This window comes from Equus caballus, chromosome 3 (genome assembly GCF_041296265.1).
Source record: "Equus caballus isolate H_3958 breed thoroughbred chromosome 3, TB-T2T, whole genome shotgun sequence".
NCBI lineage: Eukaryota > Metazoa > Chordata > Mammalia > Perissodactyla > Equidae > Equus > Equus caballus.
This window is the reverse complement of record NC_091686.1, coordinates 234893-250949: the sequence shown is the minus strand read 5'-3', so window position 1 is coordinate 250949 and position 16057 is coordinate 234893. Positions and strand designations below refer to the sequence as shown.

General features: G+C 39.8%; 1 protein-coding gene across 1 annotated transcript in view; it reads left to right on the top strand.

Annotated features, from left to right (window-relative positions):
- The first annotated feature begins 1326 nt into the window (after nucleotides 1-1326).
- MYLK3 (myosin light chain kinase 3) overlaps nucleotides 1327-16057 on the top strand; it is a 76060-nt gene continuing 61329 nt past the window's right edge. Inside the window, exon 1 of the mRNA XM_070262880.1 lies at nucleotides 1327-1405. Within this exon, the coding sequence (XP_070118981.1) occupies nucleotides 1379-1405 (27 nt within the window). The 5' untranslated portion in view covers nucleotides 1327-1378. The remainder of the gene's footprint in view (nucleotides 1406-16057) is intronic.

Genomic DNA, 16057 nt, shown 5'->3' with positions numbered 1-16057 from the left:
ATGTTTTATTCTTTTTGATGCAATTGTGAAGGGGACAGTTTTCTTAATTTCTTTCTGATGGTTTGTTTATAGTGTACAGAAATGCAACAGACTTTTGTATATTGATCTTGTATTCTGCAACTTGACTGCATTCGTTTATTCAGACAGTTTTTTGGTGGAGTTTTTAGGATTCTTTCTGTATAATATCAGGTCATCCTCAAGTAGTGACAGTTTTACTTCTCCCTTTCTGATTTGAATGCTGTTTCTTTCTTTTTCTTGCCTGATTGCTCTGGCTAGGACTTCCAATACCCTGTTGAATAAAAGTGGCAAGAGTAGGCATCCTTGTCTTGTTCTTGATCTTAGAGGAAAAGCTTTTAGCTTTTCACTGTTGAGAGTGATGTTAGCTATGGGCTTATCATACACGTAGTTTATTATGTTGAGGTACAGTCCCTCTATACTCACTTTGTTGAAACTTTTTCTCATAAATGGATGTTGAATTATGTCAGATACTTTTTCGGCATCTATTGAGATGATCATGTGATTTTTATCCTTCATTTTGTTAGTGTGATGTATCACATTGCTTGATTTGCACGTGTTGAACCATCCTTGCATCCCTATAATAAATCCCACTTGATCATGGTGTTTGATCCTTTTAATGGTCTGTTGAATTTGATTTGTTAATATTCTGTTGAGGATTTTTGCATCTGTGTTCATCAAGGATATTGACCTGTAATTTTCTTTTCTTGTAGTATCCTTGTCTAATTTTGCTGTCAGGGTGATGTAATGCTGGCCTTGTAAAATGAGTATAGAAGTGTTCCCTCCTCTGCTGTTTTTTGGAAGAATTTGAGAAGAATGGCTATTAATTCTTCTTTAAGTGTTTGGTAGAATTCACCAGTGAAACCATCTGGTCCTGGACTTTTGTTTGTTGGGAGGTATTTGATTACTGATTCAGTCTTCCTACTAGTAATCAGTCAGTTCAGATTTTCTGTTTCTTCATGATTCAGTCTTGATAAGTTTTATGTTTCTAGGAATTTATCCCTTTCTTCTAGGTTGTTTAGTATGTTGGCATATAATTGTTCATAGGTGTCTCCTATGATTCTTTGTATTTCTGTGGTTTCAGTTGTAACATCTCTCGTTTCTAATTTTACTTGAGTCCTCTCTTTTTTTCTTGGTAGGTCTAGCTAAAGGTTTGTCTATTTTGTTTATCTTTTCAAAAACCAGCTCTTAGTTTCATTGATGTTTTTTATTGTCTTAGTCTATTATATTTATTTCCACTCTGATCTTTGCTGTTTCCTTTCACCTACTAACATTCGGCTTAGTTTGTCTTCTTTTTTTCTAAAAGATCATTCACTATGATCAAGTGGGAGTTATCCCTGAGATGCAATGATGATTCAACATAATGAAAATATACAGCACACTGCTAAAGGTAAGCATATAATCAGATTCAGAATACAGGCATATCTTGGGAGATATTGTGGGTTTGTTTCCAGACCGCCACAATAAGCAAATAGGACAATAAAGTGAGTCACAAATTTTTGGTTTCCCAGTACGTATGAAAGTTATATTTATACCATACTGAAGTCTACTAAGTGTGTAATAGCATAAAAAATCAATGTACACACCTTAATTAAAAAATACTTTATTGCTAAAAAATTCTGACCATCATCTGAGCCTTCAGCGAGTTGTAATCTTTTTGCCGGTGGAAGGTCTCATAAAAAAATGCAACATCCACAAAGTGCAATAAAGTAAAGCATATAAAACAAGGGATACTTGTACCCTAATAAGCTAATGTGGTGATGTACTACTTAACTCTAGAATAAAGGTTAAATGACAAAAGTATTAAAAATAGCTATAGCTTCAACAATTTGTTACTGGATACACAAAAAAATGTGAATGGTGACATCAAAGACATAAAAGGGAGGAGTAAAAGGATAGAATATTTGGCATATTTGTATCTGACCAAAGCTAAACTGTTATCTATAAGATGTTTTATGTAAACGACATGGTAACCCCAAAGCAAAAGCTACAGTAAATACACAAAGGATAAAGGGAAGAAAATCAAAGCATGCAAAACATCAGTTTACAAAGGAAGACAGCAAGAAAGGAAGAAAAGACAGCCGGAAAACAATTTTAAAAATAGGCTTAGCGAGTCCTTACCTATCAATAATTACTCCAAATGTTAATGGTTTGAATTCTCCAATCAAAAGGCATGGAGTGGCTAGATGGACAACAGAAAGAAGACCCAACTATATATTGCTTACAGAAAACTAACCTCAGCTCTAAGGATGCACACAGATTCAAAGTGAAGGGTGGCAAAAGATATTCCACGCAATTGGAAGTCAAAAAGGGCAGAGTAGGGGGCCAGCCCAGTGGTCTAGTCATTAAGTTCACGTGCGCTGCTTTGTGGTGGCCTGGGGTTCACAGGTTCGGATCCCAGGCACAGGAATTATTCAGTTCACTTATGGTTGAGTCTGCTTTTGAAACTCTCTATTGAATTATTCAGTTCAGTTATTGTATTTTTCAATTCTAGGATTTCTGTTTTTTTTTTTTTATGATTTCTATTGCTTTGTTGAACTTGTTTTGTTCCATGCATTGTTCTAATTTTGTTTAGTTCTTGTAGTCTAAACTTCTTTAAGAGGATTATTCTGACTTCTTTGTCTGACAGTTCATAGGTCTCCATTTCTTTAAGATCAGTTATTTAGAGCTCTCTTAGTTTCCTTTGGTGGTGTCCTATTTACCTAGTTTTATGTGATCCTTGATTCCTTATGTTAGTATCTATGCATTTGAGTAAAATTGGGTTCCTCTTCCAGACTTAACAGATTTGCTTTGACAGAGACAGATCTTCATCAGTCAACTCAGTTTGGATTTCTGGGTGTGTCTGCTGGTAATGTCCTTGGGCAGGTGTTGCCTGCTGTTATGGTCTGTATTTCAGTGAGGCAATTGCTTGAGTTTTGAGGTTGGGGATGGGGGTTATGACACTGGCTGATAACAGTTGGATAGGACTGCTGGTTTTGTTCCCTGTGAAGTGAGGCTGTAGGATGGGCTCCATGATTCCCTGGATTCTCTGGTTGGGCTTATTAAGATGATTGGAACTGTGTACTATATTCACTAGTAGATGGGGCTGTGACTTAGCTTCCCTGCCCTGGCATGGCATCCAGATGGGACCCAGGACCTGAATGGTTCTTTGTTTGGGAACCCAAATCAGGCAAGAGTTTGGACTCAATTCCCTGGTCAGGTGATGCCACCAGTTTTGCTCTGCAGATGGGGAAAGCCATGGGCTGTGCTCTCTGTTCAGGTGCCACTGTAAGCAGGGATGTTGGATGGGCTGTGTAGCTTCCCATGTGCTCTGGTTGCGTTCTCTGGTCGGGCAGGCTGGAGGCTGTGTTCAGCCATGAGTGGGGCTACAAATTAGTTTCCCTGCTGCCCGTGTGGAGTGGAAGAAGCAGCTCTACTGCCAGGGAAGCTCTTTGCTTTCTTAACTCAAGCCTACCCGTGCCCCAAATTCCCTGGCCAGACAGGTCTACTGGCTTTGCTCCGTAAACTGTCGGCTCTGCCTGCCGTTCTCTCAGCTGGAGTGCCACTGGGCTGCACAGCTTCTAGGTGTTCTCGCCAGCCCTTCTGGTCAGATGGGGCCAGGAGAGTAAACGGTCTTTAATGTGAAGTTTGATATTAATCAGCTTAGGAGTTGGACTGTGTTTAATGTTTGCTGTAGTGGTTGTTGCCAGAAGCTTCAAAACTCCTCTGTTGTCCTTGTGTTTGTCTCCACCATTGGATTTCCCTAAGAACTGCTCCCGAAATAGAATATGTACCTTACAGTTCTTTCAGCTATAATCCAGTGTTGTTACACTGGTGGCGAGGTGTCAGGGGGCGGGGGGAGGCATTCTGTTACATCTCAGTCCTTTAGTAGAGGGACTGTGTCCCTGGGCTGTTACTGTGTCAATTGTTTCTTAGCTTTTATTTTTCTCCCTTAATTAAGTGAGAGGAAGTCTCAAGAGGGCAGGAGTTGGATAAATGTCCTTCCCTCTAGATGGATAAGGTTCTGGAAAAGGCTTTTCCTTTGGAGTGTAGGCCTTTGTTATGGAGAACAATCTTGTTGTATTGCAAGATGGATATTTTTTTGCCTCCCTCCCAGAGCTGTGAGGGGATTTTTTCTTGGTTCTTAACCTGGAGAACCTGGTGATTCTTGGAGTACCCATGAAAGTGTGCCCCTCTCTCTCCCTCCCAAGACTGCAACCCCAGGATTTTCTCGCTCTCACAGTAGTCCATACAGCTTCCAGCATTCATCAGAATTACCGTGTAAGTGTTCCTGTCTGTTTATGGCTTCAGAGGTGTTTGCTCTAGGTAAGCAGACCATTAATGTGGTTCTCTGTATTTGCATATCTTTCCAGATTTCAGGGTGGCAATTTGCCCCTTAACCTCAATTCTCTGATGGGTCCAAGAAAAGTCATTGATTTTTCAGTTTCTTTAGCTTTTTTCTTTAAGGATGGGAGCGATGACTTCCAGGCTCTTTACATGTCAGAACTGAAACTGGAAGTCTGATTATGGACTTTAATCACATCTACAAAATACCTTCCTAACAATACCTAGGTTAATATTTGAATAGCTAGGGACCGTAGCGTCGTCAACTTGACACAGAGAGCATAGTCTACCCCTTGTCAACTTGCTACCCTTGCACATGTCTTCAAGCCATAGTTAATCTCAAATAAAAATAGTAACAAGGTCATACTTCTGCCTGACCTGGCACGACTCTCCTTCACATGTGTTAACGCTCACCCCAGAAGAGTATTCATGTTCTCCTTTGGTCCTGTAACTTGAATCTGTGACATAAAGTTAACTATTATTAATACGTCTTATGTTAGAGATGATAAGGGGATAAGAGAGGGAAGAAAACAATATCCCTAAGCCTTTGGATACCTTCCTTTATAGTATACCAAGACAATTCTTTATAGTATACCAAGGCAAGTTTCAACTTAATGTAGCTGAAACCTTTGGGTCCGTGGCTCAGCTGACCAGCCAAACTATTAGATCCCTTTCTAACTCCCTTGAGTTAAAACATTGAATTCGGAATCTCTGCTTAGTGGGCCCATATCAATATATTCAGCCTGATCCAACTTTATATTCCTTCTCCAGACCCTGAAGATCCATTCCCATATTTTACAGGTGTATTAATTGAAAAATCATGCAGGTCTTTTCGTGTGTAGTGCACCTTTTGTTGTGTGGGTCAAACTTTGTAACTCACCCTTTGGAGTCTGCTGGGACTTAGATCAAGCTATAGGTCTAGAAATAAAGAAGAGTGGTGGGGCCAGGTCCTGAGGAGACTCAACAGTGCCTTGTAGGACAATTTAAGGAAAAGAAGGGCCAACTTCAGGCAGTGATGGAAGAGCTGTTTCTACTGAAAAAGAAGACCTGGGAGAATTTGGGGGTTCAATGTCCCCAGCTTCATGACCCCATTGCAATTTTTAGGATCCCATTCCTTCCCAGTTGATGCCCTGTTAGGTTGGGAGTTCAGTTTGCATTGTAATTCAGCCACTTGCAGGAAGAGCCGCGGGGCTTTCTTTCAGGGCAGATAGAGTTTTCAGGTCAATGTGAAGCTTGAGCCCAGAATTTGAAGCCCTGAGCTGATCCTTGTCTCTCCCAAGTTTCTCCAGCACAGCTGGGACAATCAGCCAATCCCATAACACTGCTTGGTTTGACTAAAATACTCTAATGTAGCAAATAACATGGTCACCTAGAATCTCACTTTCTATAGGTATTTGATTAGGAGTGTCCAATGATATTTTGTGTATCGCTCTTGCCACATCATGTTTTGGACTGAGTGTCCTCTTTGCCACTGGAGATAGAGCCATTAGTGCCTTTAATAAGATTAGAGAACCAATTCCAGAAAACCCAGAATCAATTCAGAAAATTCATCCTTAAGAAGCTGTTCCTCTAGTACCACTTCTGGTACCAAAGTCTCTATCAGTGAGGGTTCAACCAGAGAAATAGAACTAGAAGTAGATAGACATTAAGAGACTTATTGCAAGGAACTGGCTTACATGATTGGGGGGCTGGCTAGGCAAGCCTGAAATCCATAGGGCGGGCCATCATGAAAGGCAGGCTGGAACTCTCGGGCATGGGGTGAAGCTCCTGTCCACAAGTGGAATTTATTTGGAGAAGCAAAGTGTATAGCACAGTGCCTGGTAGGTGCTCAAAAAATACCGTCTGTAATTATTACATGAAAGAACATAGAGTAGAGGAGTACGAACGGGCACTGAGAGTCATGGAGTTGATCTTTTTGCCAGTCTGCCTTTATTATATCTGTTATTTATATATTCCTTTTTAAATAGGGATGCAAGAGAATCCATCTAATGTATAAACCTCCCAATCTCTGCCCTTATTTGGGGGGGTCAAGGAAGGCTTGGGTTATAATAGAATTATCTTTTCAATTAGATCCTTGTCATGGACTACACTGTACTTTGCTGAGTTCCCTGACAGCCCAGTGATGTTCAGAATGGTGGAGCCTCACAAAATTAGGACTCAATTCTTGACCACAAATTTCAGGCTCTGGTATTAAAGCCCAAGGAATGTAGGAGGCAGCTGAGGATTGACTCTTGTCCTCCTTTCTCATCTCCCTAAAATGTGACAGCACGATGTTTGGGATAAGCTTGAATCCCACTGAGAAAAATCTATCAGATCCTCAGAGGGATGATAAGGCCCTTGCTTAAATGTGTTTGCCCACTAAGCCTTCCATATTATCCATTTGTAATGTCTTTGCAAATGATAATTCCTTTTGTTTGGGTATTATCTCTATCAACTGACTGCACTTGTCATTTAATCCACACTTCTCTAAGTCTTTTCTAAATCTCCCTACTACAGACATAAGCTCTCAGGTTGTCCCTGACTCGGCTCTCCATATTTCTTGCAGTTGAGGGTGAATTTTCACCTGGTTGACCCTCCAGTTGGTTGTAATTGACATCTGTATTGACCACTTGACCCTCCACTTGGCTGTAACATGCCCTCCACATATATCTTGGTCTGTAAAGCTTTCTGGATGTCGCTACTGCAAAGAACTGGCCAGCCAAGTCACCTGCCCACGGTCATGCTTGGTGGCCATGTGATCTTGAACAAGTTACTTAATCTGTCTGCACTTACAAGGTCGACATACAAATAGTGCCATATTCATACAGTTGGAGAATTCGATGAGTTAATGTAAAGGACTCAGTACCTGGCTTGTTTTAGTTGCTGAGAGGTAGATATGGTGATGCTGTTGCTGCTACTGCTGAATGCTTCGGCTTAAAAACTTGTGCTTGCTAGTTTCTCTCATTGACACCAAACCTTTGCCTACAGAGGCCTTTCTCTTTGTCCCCTCAGCTTTCTTTCTCAGGAGCCCCAATCCTCTGGCTACTTGAGTGTATGTTGAGAAATGGAAAATCCCTATTATTTTATTATATTTCATTATATTGGGAGTGGGCGGCTGAAGAGATAGAGGTGACAATCTGTTCTTAACCAAAATGCCAATGAAAGTGCCTTCCTGAACAAGATATTGAACTTCATTAAATCTAAGACACTCAACTGTAAGGCACATCCTTAACTTTATGTAATGCTAAGGAAGAAATAAGCCAATTAACATTTAGAATTTTAATTTTATACTTATTTGAAAGTTATATTGACAGAGTAGAATGGTGGTTAGCAGGGGAGGTGGGAGAATTGGGGAGATGTTGGTTAAGGGTACCAACTTACAAGCAGTAGATAAATAAGTTCTAGAGATCTGATGCACAACATAGTGATTATAGTCAGCAATTTTGTATCAAAACTTCAAAATTGCTAAGAAAGTAAATCTTAACTATTCTCAACACAAAAAAGAAATAAATATGTGACATGATAAAGGCCTTAGCTAACGTGACTGTAGTAATCATATTGCAATATATAAATGTATCAACCCAACACGTTGTACATCTTAAACTTATACAATACTGGATGTCAATTATATCTCATTTGAAAAAAAGAGAAAAAACCAGACTTGAACGAATAATAAAAAAGCTATTTTGGACTTAGACATAGAGGCAGTGACAATATGAACAGCTATGGCCAAATTCACTCCTGTGCAGACAGTGATAACAATACCACAGGCTATTGTCTGGCTCAGTGGGCAGACACCATTGATTATAAGATGCACATGAATTTCAGAAATGTTAAAATGTGAAAAATGAAATAGGACGCCTTAAAGTAAGTGAAATATGGTCTGTTTCAGCCAATCCCCTAGAATGTAGAAACTTTATTTTTCTTGGTATAGTCACATGAATTTCTGTAAAGTAATTTCCCTACCAAAGACTTCAGGTGTTTAAATTTTTCTAGCTTTGAGAGAAAATACCTTGGCCAAAGCAAGTGTTTGTGGTTGATTCTTATTTCAGGCAATATCAAAGGCTCTGTTACTGAGCTACTGAGCATACATATTAAAAATTTGGTCTTTTTCATTTTATCAGCCAGAAAAAAGGACTGAAAGTTTATATTCGTCCTGGTGAGATATATGCTGTTTGAGACTTAGCTATAATTTCATAACACTTCACATTTCATCTTAGTGTGGTATAAAGAACATTTTTTTTTGTTGAGTTCATAGTAGTTTACGTCATTGTGAATTTCAGTTGTACATTATTCCTTGTCTGTCACCACGTAAGTGCTCCCCTTCATCCCCTGTGCCCACCCCCACCCCCCTTTCCCTGGTAACTACTGAACTGTTTTCTTTGTCCATGTGTTTGTTTATGTTCCACATATGAGTGAGATCATATGGTGTTTGTCTTTCTCAGTCTGGCTTATTTCGCTTAACATAATAGCCTCTAGGTCCATCCATGTTGTTGCAAATGGGATGAATTTGTCTTTTTTTATGGCTGAGTAGTATTCCATTGTATATATGTACCACATCTTTATCTGATCATCTGTTGGTGGGCTCTTGGATTGTTTCCATGTCTTGGCTATTGTGATAGTACTGCGATGAACATAGGGGTACATATGCTACTTTGGATTGTTGATTTCAAGTTGTTTGGGTAGATAGCCAATAGTGGGATAGCTGGGTCATATGGTAGTTCTATTTTTAGTTTTTAGAGGGATCTCCATACTGTTTCCCATAGTGGCTGCACCAGTTTGCATTCCCACCAGCCGTGTATAAGGGTTCACTTTTCTCCACACCGTCTCCAACATTTGTTATTTTTAGTATTAGTGATTATAGCCATTTTAACAGGCATAAGGTGGCGTCTTAGTCTAGTTTTGATTTGCGTTTTCCTGATGATTAGTGATGTTGAACATCTTTTCCTGTGCCTATTGGCCATCTGGATATCTTCTTTGGAGAAATATCTCTTCATATATTCTGGTTGTTCGATCGGGTTGTTTGTTTTTTTGTTGTTCAGTTGTGTGAGTTCTTTATATATTATGGAAATTAACCCCTTGTCAGATATATGATTTACAAGTATTTTCTCCCAATTGGTGCATTGTCTTTTTGTTTTGATCCTGGTTTCCTTTGCCTTGCAGAGCTCTTTAGTCGGATGAAGTCCCACTTGCTTATTTTTTCTTTTGTTTCCCTTGTCTGAGAAAACATGGTATTTGAAAAGGTCCTTTTAAGTTCGATGTCAAAGAGTGTACTACCTATATTTTCTTCCAGAAGTTTTATGGTGTCAGGACATATCTTCAAGTCTTTGATCCATTTTGAGTTTATTTTTGTGTATGGCATGAGATAATGGTCTACTTTCATTCTTCTGCATGTGGCTGTTCAGTTTTCCCAACACCGTTTATTGAGGAGACTTATTTTTTCTCCATTGTATGTTCTTGGCACTTTTGTCGAAGATTAGCTGTCCATAGGTGTGAAGTTTTATTTCTGGGCTTTCAGTTCTGTTCCATTGTTCTAGGTGCCTGTTTTTGTAGCAGTACCATGCCGTTTGGATCTCTGTGGCTTTGTAGTATGTTTTAAAGTCAGGGATTGTGATGCTTCCAGCTTTGTTCTTCTTTCTCAGGATTGCTTTAGCTATTTGGAGTCTTTGGTTGCCACACATGAATTTTAGGATTCCTTGGTCTATTTCTCTGAAGAATGTCATTGGGATTCTGATTGGGATTGCATTGAATCTGTAGATTGCTTTGGGTAGTATGGACATTTTAACTATGTTTATTTTTCCGATCCATGTGCATGGAATGTCTTTCCACTTCTTTATGTCATCTATTTAAAGAACAACATTTTGAAGGCAGACAGTCTTGAGTTTATATTCTGGTTCTGCCACTTACGAGCAATGTGACTAGGTACATTACCTCACCTTCCTAGGCCTCAATTTCATCATCTGTAACCTATCATAGATTGAATAGATAGTGTTTGTAAAGTGTGAAGTGTTTGCCAGTAGTAGTTGTGCTGTAAACCACTGTTATGAAGAAAGTGATGCTCATCTGGAGAACTGAGAATACATTCTCTGGAACCGGGATGTCAAGCCAGGCAGTAGTGTTACCAGAGCCTTGTGTGGAGTCAATGTGGACTGGAAGGATTGTTTTCTTATAGCTCATCCCTCAAGAAATGGTGAAGTGACTTTAACATGAGGCAAAAAGAATTAGTATTAATAAATGCCATATTGTTCAATGACAACATTATATTAGTCTTGGAGCAAAAGGAAATGTTGAGATGCAAAAAGAATAGTTTTGATCATTTGAGAAGAATTTTGAAATAGGAATTTGTTCCTAAAGGTTAGGAATGGATGAAGTTATTAATTCATTCATGAAATGTGTATTGAGCCCCTTCTTAATGCTAGGTACTCTGCTTGGCTCTGGGAACACAGTGGTGAAGAATGCAAAGGGCCCTGTCCTTGTGGAGCTTACATTGGGGTGGCAGTAGGGATATGCAATAAAAAGTAAATAATTTTTAAAACAAGATAATTACATCATGGTACTCAAGGTTTAGTGGTAAGGGAATGCTTCTCTGAGGTGGTGATGTTTCAGCTGAGACCTGAATGATAAGAAGTGATGTTTCTTTTTTTTTTTTTAAAGATTGGCACCTGAGCTAACAACTGTTGCCAATCTTCCTTTTTTTTTTTTTCTACTTGATCTCCCCAAATGCCCCCTGTACACAGTTGTATATCTTAGTTGCACGTGCTTCTAGTTGTGGAAGAAGTGATGTTTCTTGTGTGTGGGGCTCATAGAGCTTCTTGTATCTGTGGGTAGTTTTCATCAAATCTGGAAAGTTTTTGACAGTTCCTTCTCTCCCTTTCCTTTGGAGACTCCAATTACGCATGCAGTAGGGCTCTTGAAGTCCCACAGTCACTATTGCTCTGCTCTCTTCTTTTTTCCTTTTTCAGTCTTTTTTTCTCTTTGTGTTTATTTTTGGTTTCTATTGCTATGTCTTCAAGTTCACATATTCTCCTTTTTCTCTGGCTGTCCGGCAGCTGGAGCAGTCACAGGGTTCACCTCGTTTGTTCGCTGTCTCTCACGCGTCACTGTCCTTTATTGCCTGTTTTCAGTGTCTTGAGAAGTCTTCTTTGCTGTATTTTGTCCTGATGTTTAGTTGTTTCAGAAAGGAGGGTAAATCCAGTCTCTGCTATGTCTTGGCTGAAGAGGAGAAGTGAGAGTAGAAGTGCTTTGCCTCTGATTTAGCTCATATTTATTCTCAGGTTTTAAAATGTGCAAAAGGCCACATACTGGTTTTCACCAGTTGCTGTCAATAGAAAACACTTCAGATTCTAATTGTTCATGTTTTTCTGGTGTGTGATGAAGCCCACGCCCTCTCTTCGGTCTCTGAACTAATCTTCTTTCAGAGTCTGTTTATTAACAACATAACTATCAAAAAGCTGTGGTATTTTTCTTTTTTTAATTAGAAAAATCACATCTGTTCTTATCAGTAACAGAAATCCGCTTGAGACCCTGTGGTATTTCTTATGCTGCTGTGGTGTTTCGTTCCGGGGCTGAGCTGCTCGCCGAATGTGGGTATTGAACATTTTTAATTACTGTTATTATTAAAGTTATTATAAGTAAAGTTACTTGAATAACTTTATTTTTAATAAAATGTAGTTATTAAGCATGTATGGAATTATTCATGGCCCAAGAACTTTAGAAGCCTTATTTTAGTTTTACTTGGGTTGAGGTGGGTTTATGTTTTAAACTCTACATAACAAAATTTACCATTTTAACCATTTTTAAGTGTACAGTTGAGTGACATAAAGTAAATTCACAATGTGTGTAACAGTCATCACTATCTACTTTTAGAATTTTTTCATTATCCCAGACTCTGTGCCCATTAAACAATAACTCCCCATCCCTCCTCCTTTCTGTCTTTGAGTTTGTTAGTCCGGTGCCTCATATAAGTGGAATCATACATTTGTCCCTAAGTATCTGGTTTATTTCACTTAGCACAATGCTTTCAAGGTTTATCCATATTGTAGCATGCATCAGAATTTCATTCCTTCTTAACGCTGAATAATATTTCCTTGTCTGTATATAATGCATTCGTTTATCCAGTCATCTGTTGACGGATACTTGGGTTGTTTCTCCCTTTTGGCTGTTGTGAATAACGCTGCTATGAACATGAGGGTACAAACATCTGTTCCAGTCCCTGCTTTCAGTTCTTTTGGGGATATACCTAGGAGTGGAATTGCTGGATTATCTGTTAATTTTATGTTTCACTTTTTGAGAAGTCACCAAACTGTTTTCCATAGCTGCTGCACCATTTTACATTCCCCCCAGCAACGCACAAAGGTTCCAGTTTCTCCACATCCTCACCAACGCTTGTTATTTTCTGGGTTTGGTTTTTTTGTTTTTTGAGTTTTTTTGTTTTTGCTTTCTTTCTTTTTCAAAATGATACCCATTCTAACGGATGTGAGGTGGTATCTCATTGTGGTTTTGATTTGCGTTTCCCTAATAGCTAGTGATTTTGAGCATTTTTTCATGTGCTTACTGGCTATTTGTATATCTCCTTTGAAGAAATATCTATTCAAATCCTTTGCCCATTTTTGAATTGGGTTGTTTGATTTTTGGAGGTAGTGATGTTTTAATGCCCAAATCTATCTACTCTCCAAAAGATCTTCTGGGATTTTTGATATTCATTTTGATATTTTATATCTAACATATCTAGAAAATGCTCCACGGAAAATTGTTTCATGTTTCTGTTATCATGTGACATATGTGACAGATCTTTCTTTGTAATACATGAAGCAGATGATGATTCCATGTTGCTTCCTATGTACCCAGGCTGTTTTCAGAGGGTGCTCCTTCTATTTCTGTTTGCAAACTTCCAGAAGAGAAATGGTTGACTGGATTAGTGGGATGTGGTTTGTGAGCAAGACTTCCCAAGGCTCCACTGATAGACCTGTGAAACTTTTCTTTGGGTTGGAAAATTTTCTCTCTCAGTGAAATACAAAACATAAACGAAACAAACCAAAACACCTTCACTCTGGTATCTGGTTCTAATTAGACTTGCAAATGAGAAATGCACTTTCTAAATTTCACGTCATCCTTCAGAGAATCTGCTTTAGCTCCAGCAGCAGCAGCTCTGACACAAGGTTGCCATGTGCCTCTTTTGAGTTGAGAGCTACGTATATTAGGTGGTAGAGATGTAGATAAATGTAACTTCTGCCCTTCGTCAGGAAGCTCAGGATTAAAGTTTTAAGCGTGATTTTGAAGTTGTAGGAATATAAAACATAAAAAAATGTCAAACTCATGTTCGTAAGGAAAGAATCAGTTGAACGCATCTGAGTACAATTATTTATGTCTTTTATGGTAGAGCCGAGGTTTAAGAGCAATTAAAAGGAACAATAGCAAAAGCGATAGAAAAGAGCTACCATTTATGGAGCAGTCACTGTGCCCAGGCGCGGCCAAGTGTTTGCCGTGTGTGGTTGTGTTTAATAATTGCGAATGAGGACAGTGAAGCTCAGAGATGGTTAAGAAAGCTGCTCTGGGTCACATACTGTCTGACGGCAGAGCCTGGAGACAAAGCCAGGCCAGTGTGACTCCAGTTGCGTAACAGAATTACAACAGCTTGTTCAACAGGAGAAAGGGGAGTACGTTTCAGACAGCTTAACATTAGTGCGATGGGCTAGGAAAGCAACGTGGACATCGTCTAGAAATAGGGGACTTAAGTAGATAGAAAGACCTTGTTTGTTTAACTGTTTTGGGAATATTACATAAAAGTGTAGAAAACTAAGTGCTCATTTTCCCCTTCCTGATAGTCACAGGTGTCCTCTCCAAGTGTGTTGCAGGTTTGCTTTTCAGATTCAAATTTTGGATTAAAATATTTTGTTCATATTTTAATTGGCTTTTATCTTGATCGCTATGGTCTCCTCATTGGCCTTACCACTTCCTCCTGAACAAAATAGCACTTCAGAAGTTTCTTTCCCAAAGAGTCCTTCCCGTGCCCTCAGCTGTCAACTCCAAGCTTTGACCGCTGCCTCAGCTTGTCTTGAATGGGTTCCACTTCTTCACTTGAGGTTTGAAAGTCTCCAGTTAATCGGCCTTTTCCCACATCATAGTTCTTAGCTCTTGACAAACATACTTTTGAGCTTTTTGTCTTGGCCTCATTTATGGCTTTTTTTCCCCTCTGTCCTTTTCAATTTATGGGAGTTCATGGCCCTTCTCTTTAGGTTGATGCCTAAAGGCAGTCTCTAGAATCTCTCTCTCACCAGACCCATTTTCAGCTTTCTAGGATGGAAAATCCAATTGTTTCAAATTGATCAGAAATCTACTCTTGGGTTAGTCAGTCATGACCAGTTGGCTGGGGACCAAAATTCCATAGTACAGACGTGGCTGCTGGGAGTCGACTGATGTAGGCTGTGTTAGGGGCATTTCTGGAAAAAGCAGAATGCTTACTAGCCAGGTACTCATCCAAGAGGTGCCTGCTACACTCTGTAGACCAAGGTGCTGGAAAAAGTCATGATGTCTTTGTAAACACGTTGGAGAAACATGCGCTGAATCCTGGGAAATTGAGTGCAATTATAAGTAATTGAACAACCAGATCCAAAGGGAGTGGGCTGACATTAGCATGAAGGCAGGTCATTAGTGATGAGCTGAAGGGCTCTTCTCACCCTGCCCTGAGTTTAGCATTTCTCTCACTGGTTCAGATGAGCTATCCCTAGAGTGCAAGTGCCCACGAACAGAGGCTGTGCTGCCGGCTTCCTTGGTGCCATCAGGCCACATTAAGAAAGTGGTAGTCATTTGTCATTTTCTAGTCACCTTCAACTCGCATTCCTGAATATACCACCTCCTAGTCTTGATGGGAGTGTGGTCCAGGGGGCTCCCATCAGGGCTCTCCTGGGAATGAGTGATGCAAAGATGGCGAAATGGCTGGAGTTCCTTCATCCCTCCCTTCCCACTCCCAGCCTTCTCTCTATTCCCTTTTCCTGGGACTCCATTTAGTGAACATTGAACTTTGGGATTTTATCTGTTCTTTCACATTTTCACTCCTTTTATCCTATGCGCTGGGAGATTTCCTCTGTTTTATCTTACGATACTTCTCATGAACATTTTATTTCAGCTCTCATACATATTTTTGTGTATGTGTGAGGAAGATTGGCCCTGAACTAACATCTGTGCCAGTCTTCCCCCATGTTATGTGCGATGCTGCCAGAGTGTGGCTTGATGAGTGTTGCCAGGTCTGCGCCCGGCATCCGAACCTGCGTACCCCAGGCCGCCGAAACGGAGCCCATGAACTTAACTGCTATGCCACCATGCCAGCCCCTCAGCTGTCATATTTTAAATCTCTAATCACTTCTCTCATTATTATTTTTTCAAATCAGCCTCTTCTGGTTTTATCAAATCTTCCTTAAGTCTCTCTGAGTCAAGTTTGCTTCTATTCCCAGATTAATTTTGTTTCTGCCAGAATTTGTTTTTCACGTCTGTATATCTTGCTCTTTCTTTCTCAAGTACTGGATCTGCTAATATCTTGGTGATTTTTGCTCGTCTGGTCGTATTTAAAAAAGAAGGTCCACGCAACTGGGGTGGTATCTCCCCGGTGAGAATTCTGAGCAAGTGCACGGGGCGTGGGGTGGGGAGGCGCGTGGGAAACTCATTTTTAGGCTGAGCCCACCTGATTGCCGGAAAGAGAATTGTAGTCTGAGAGCTCAGGCTGATGACTAAAACCTCAGATTCT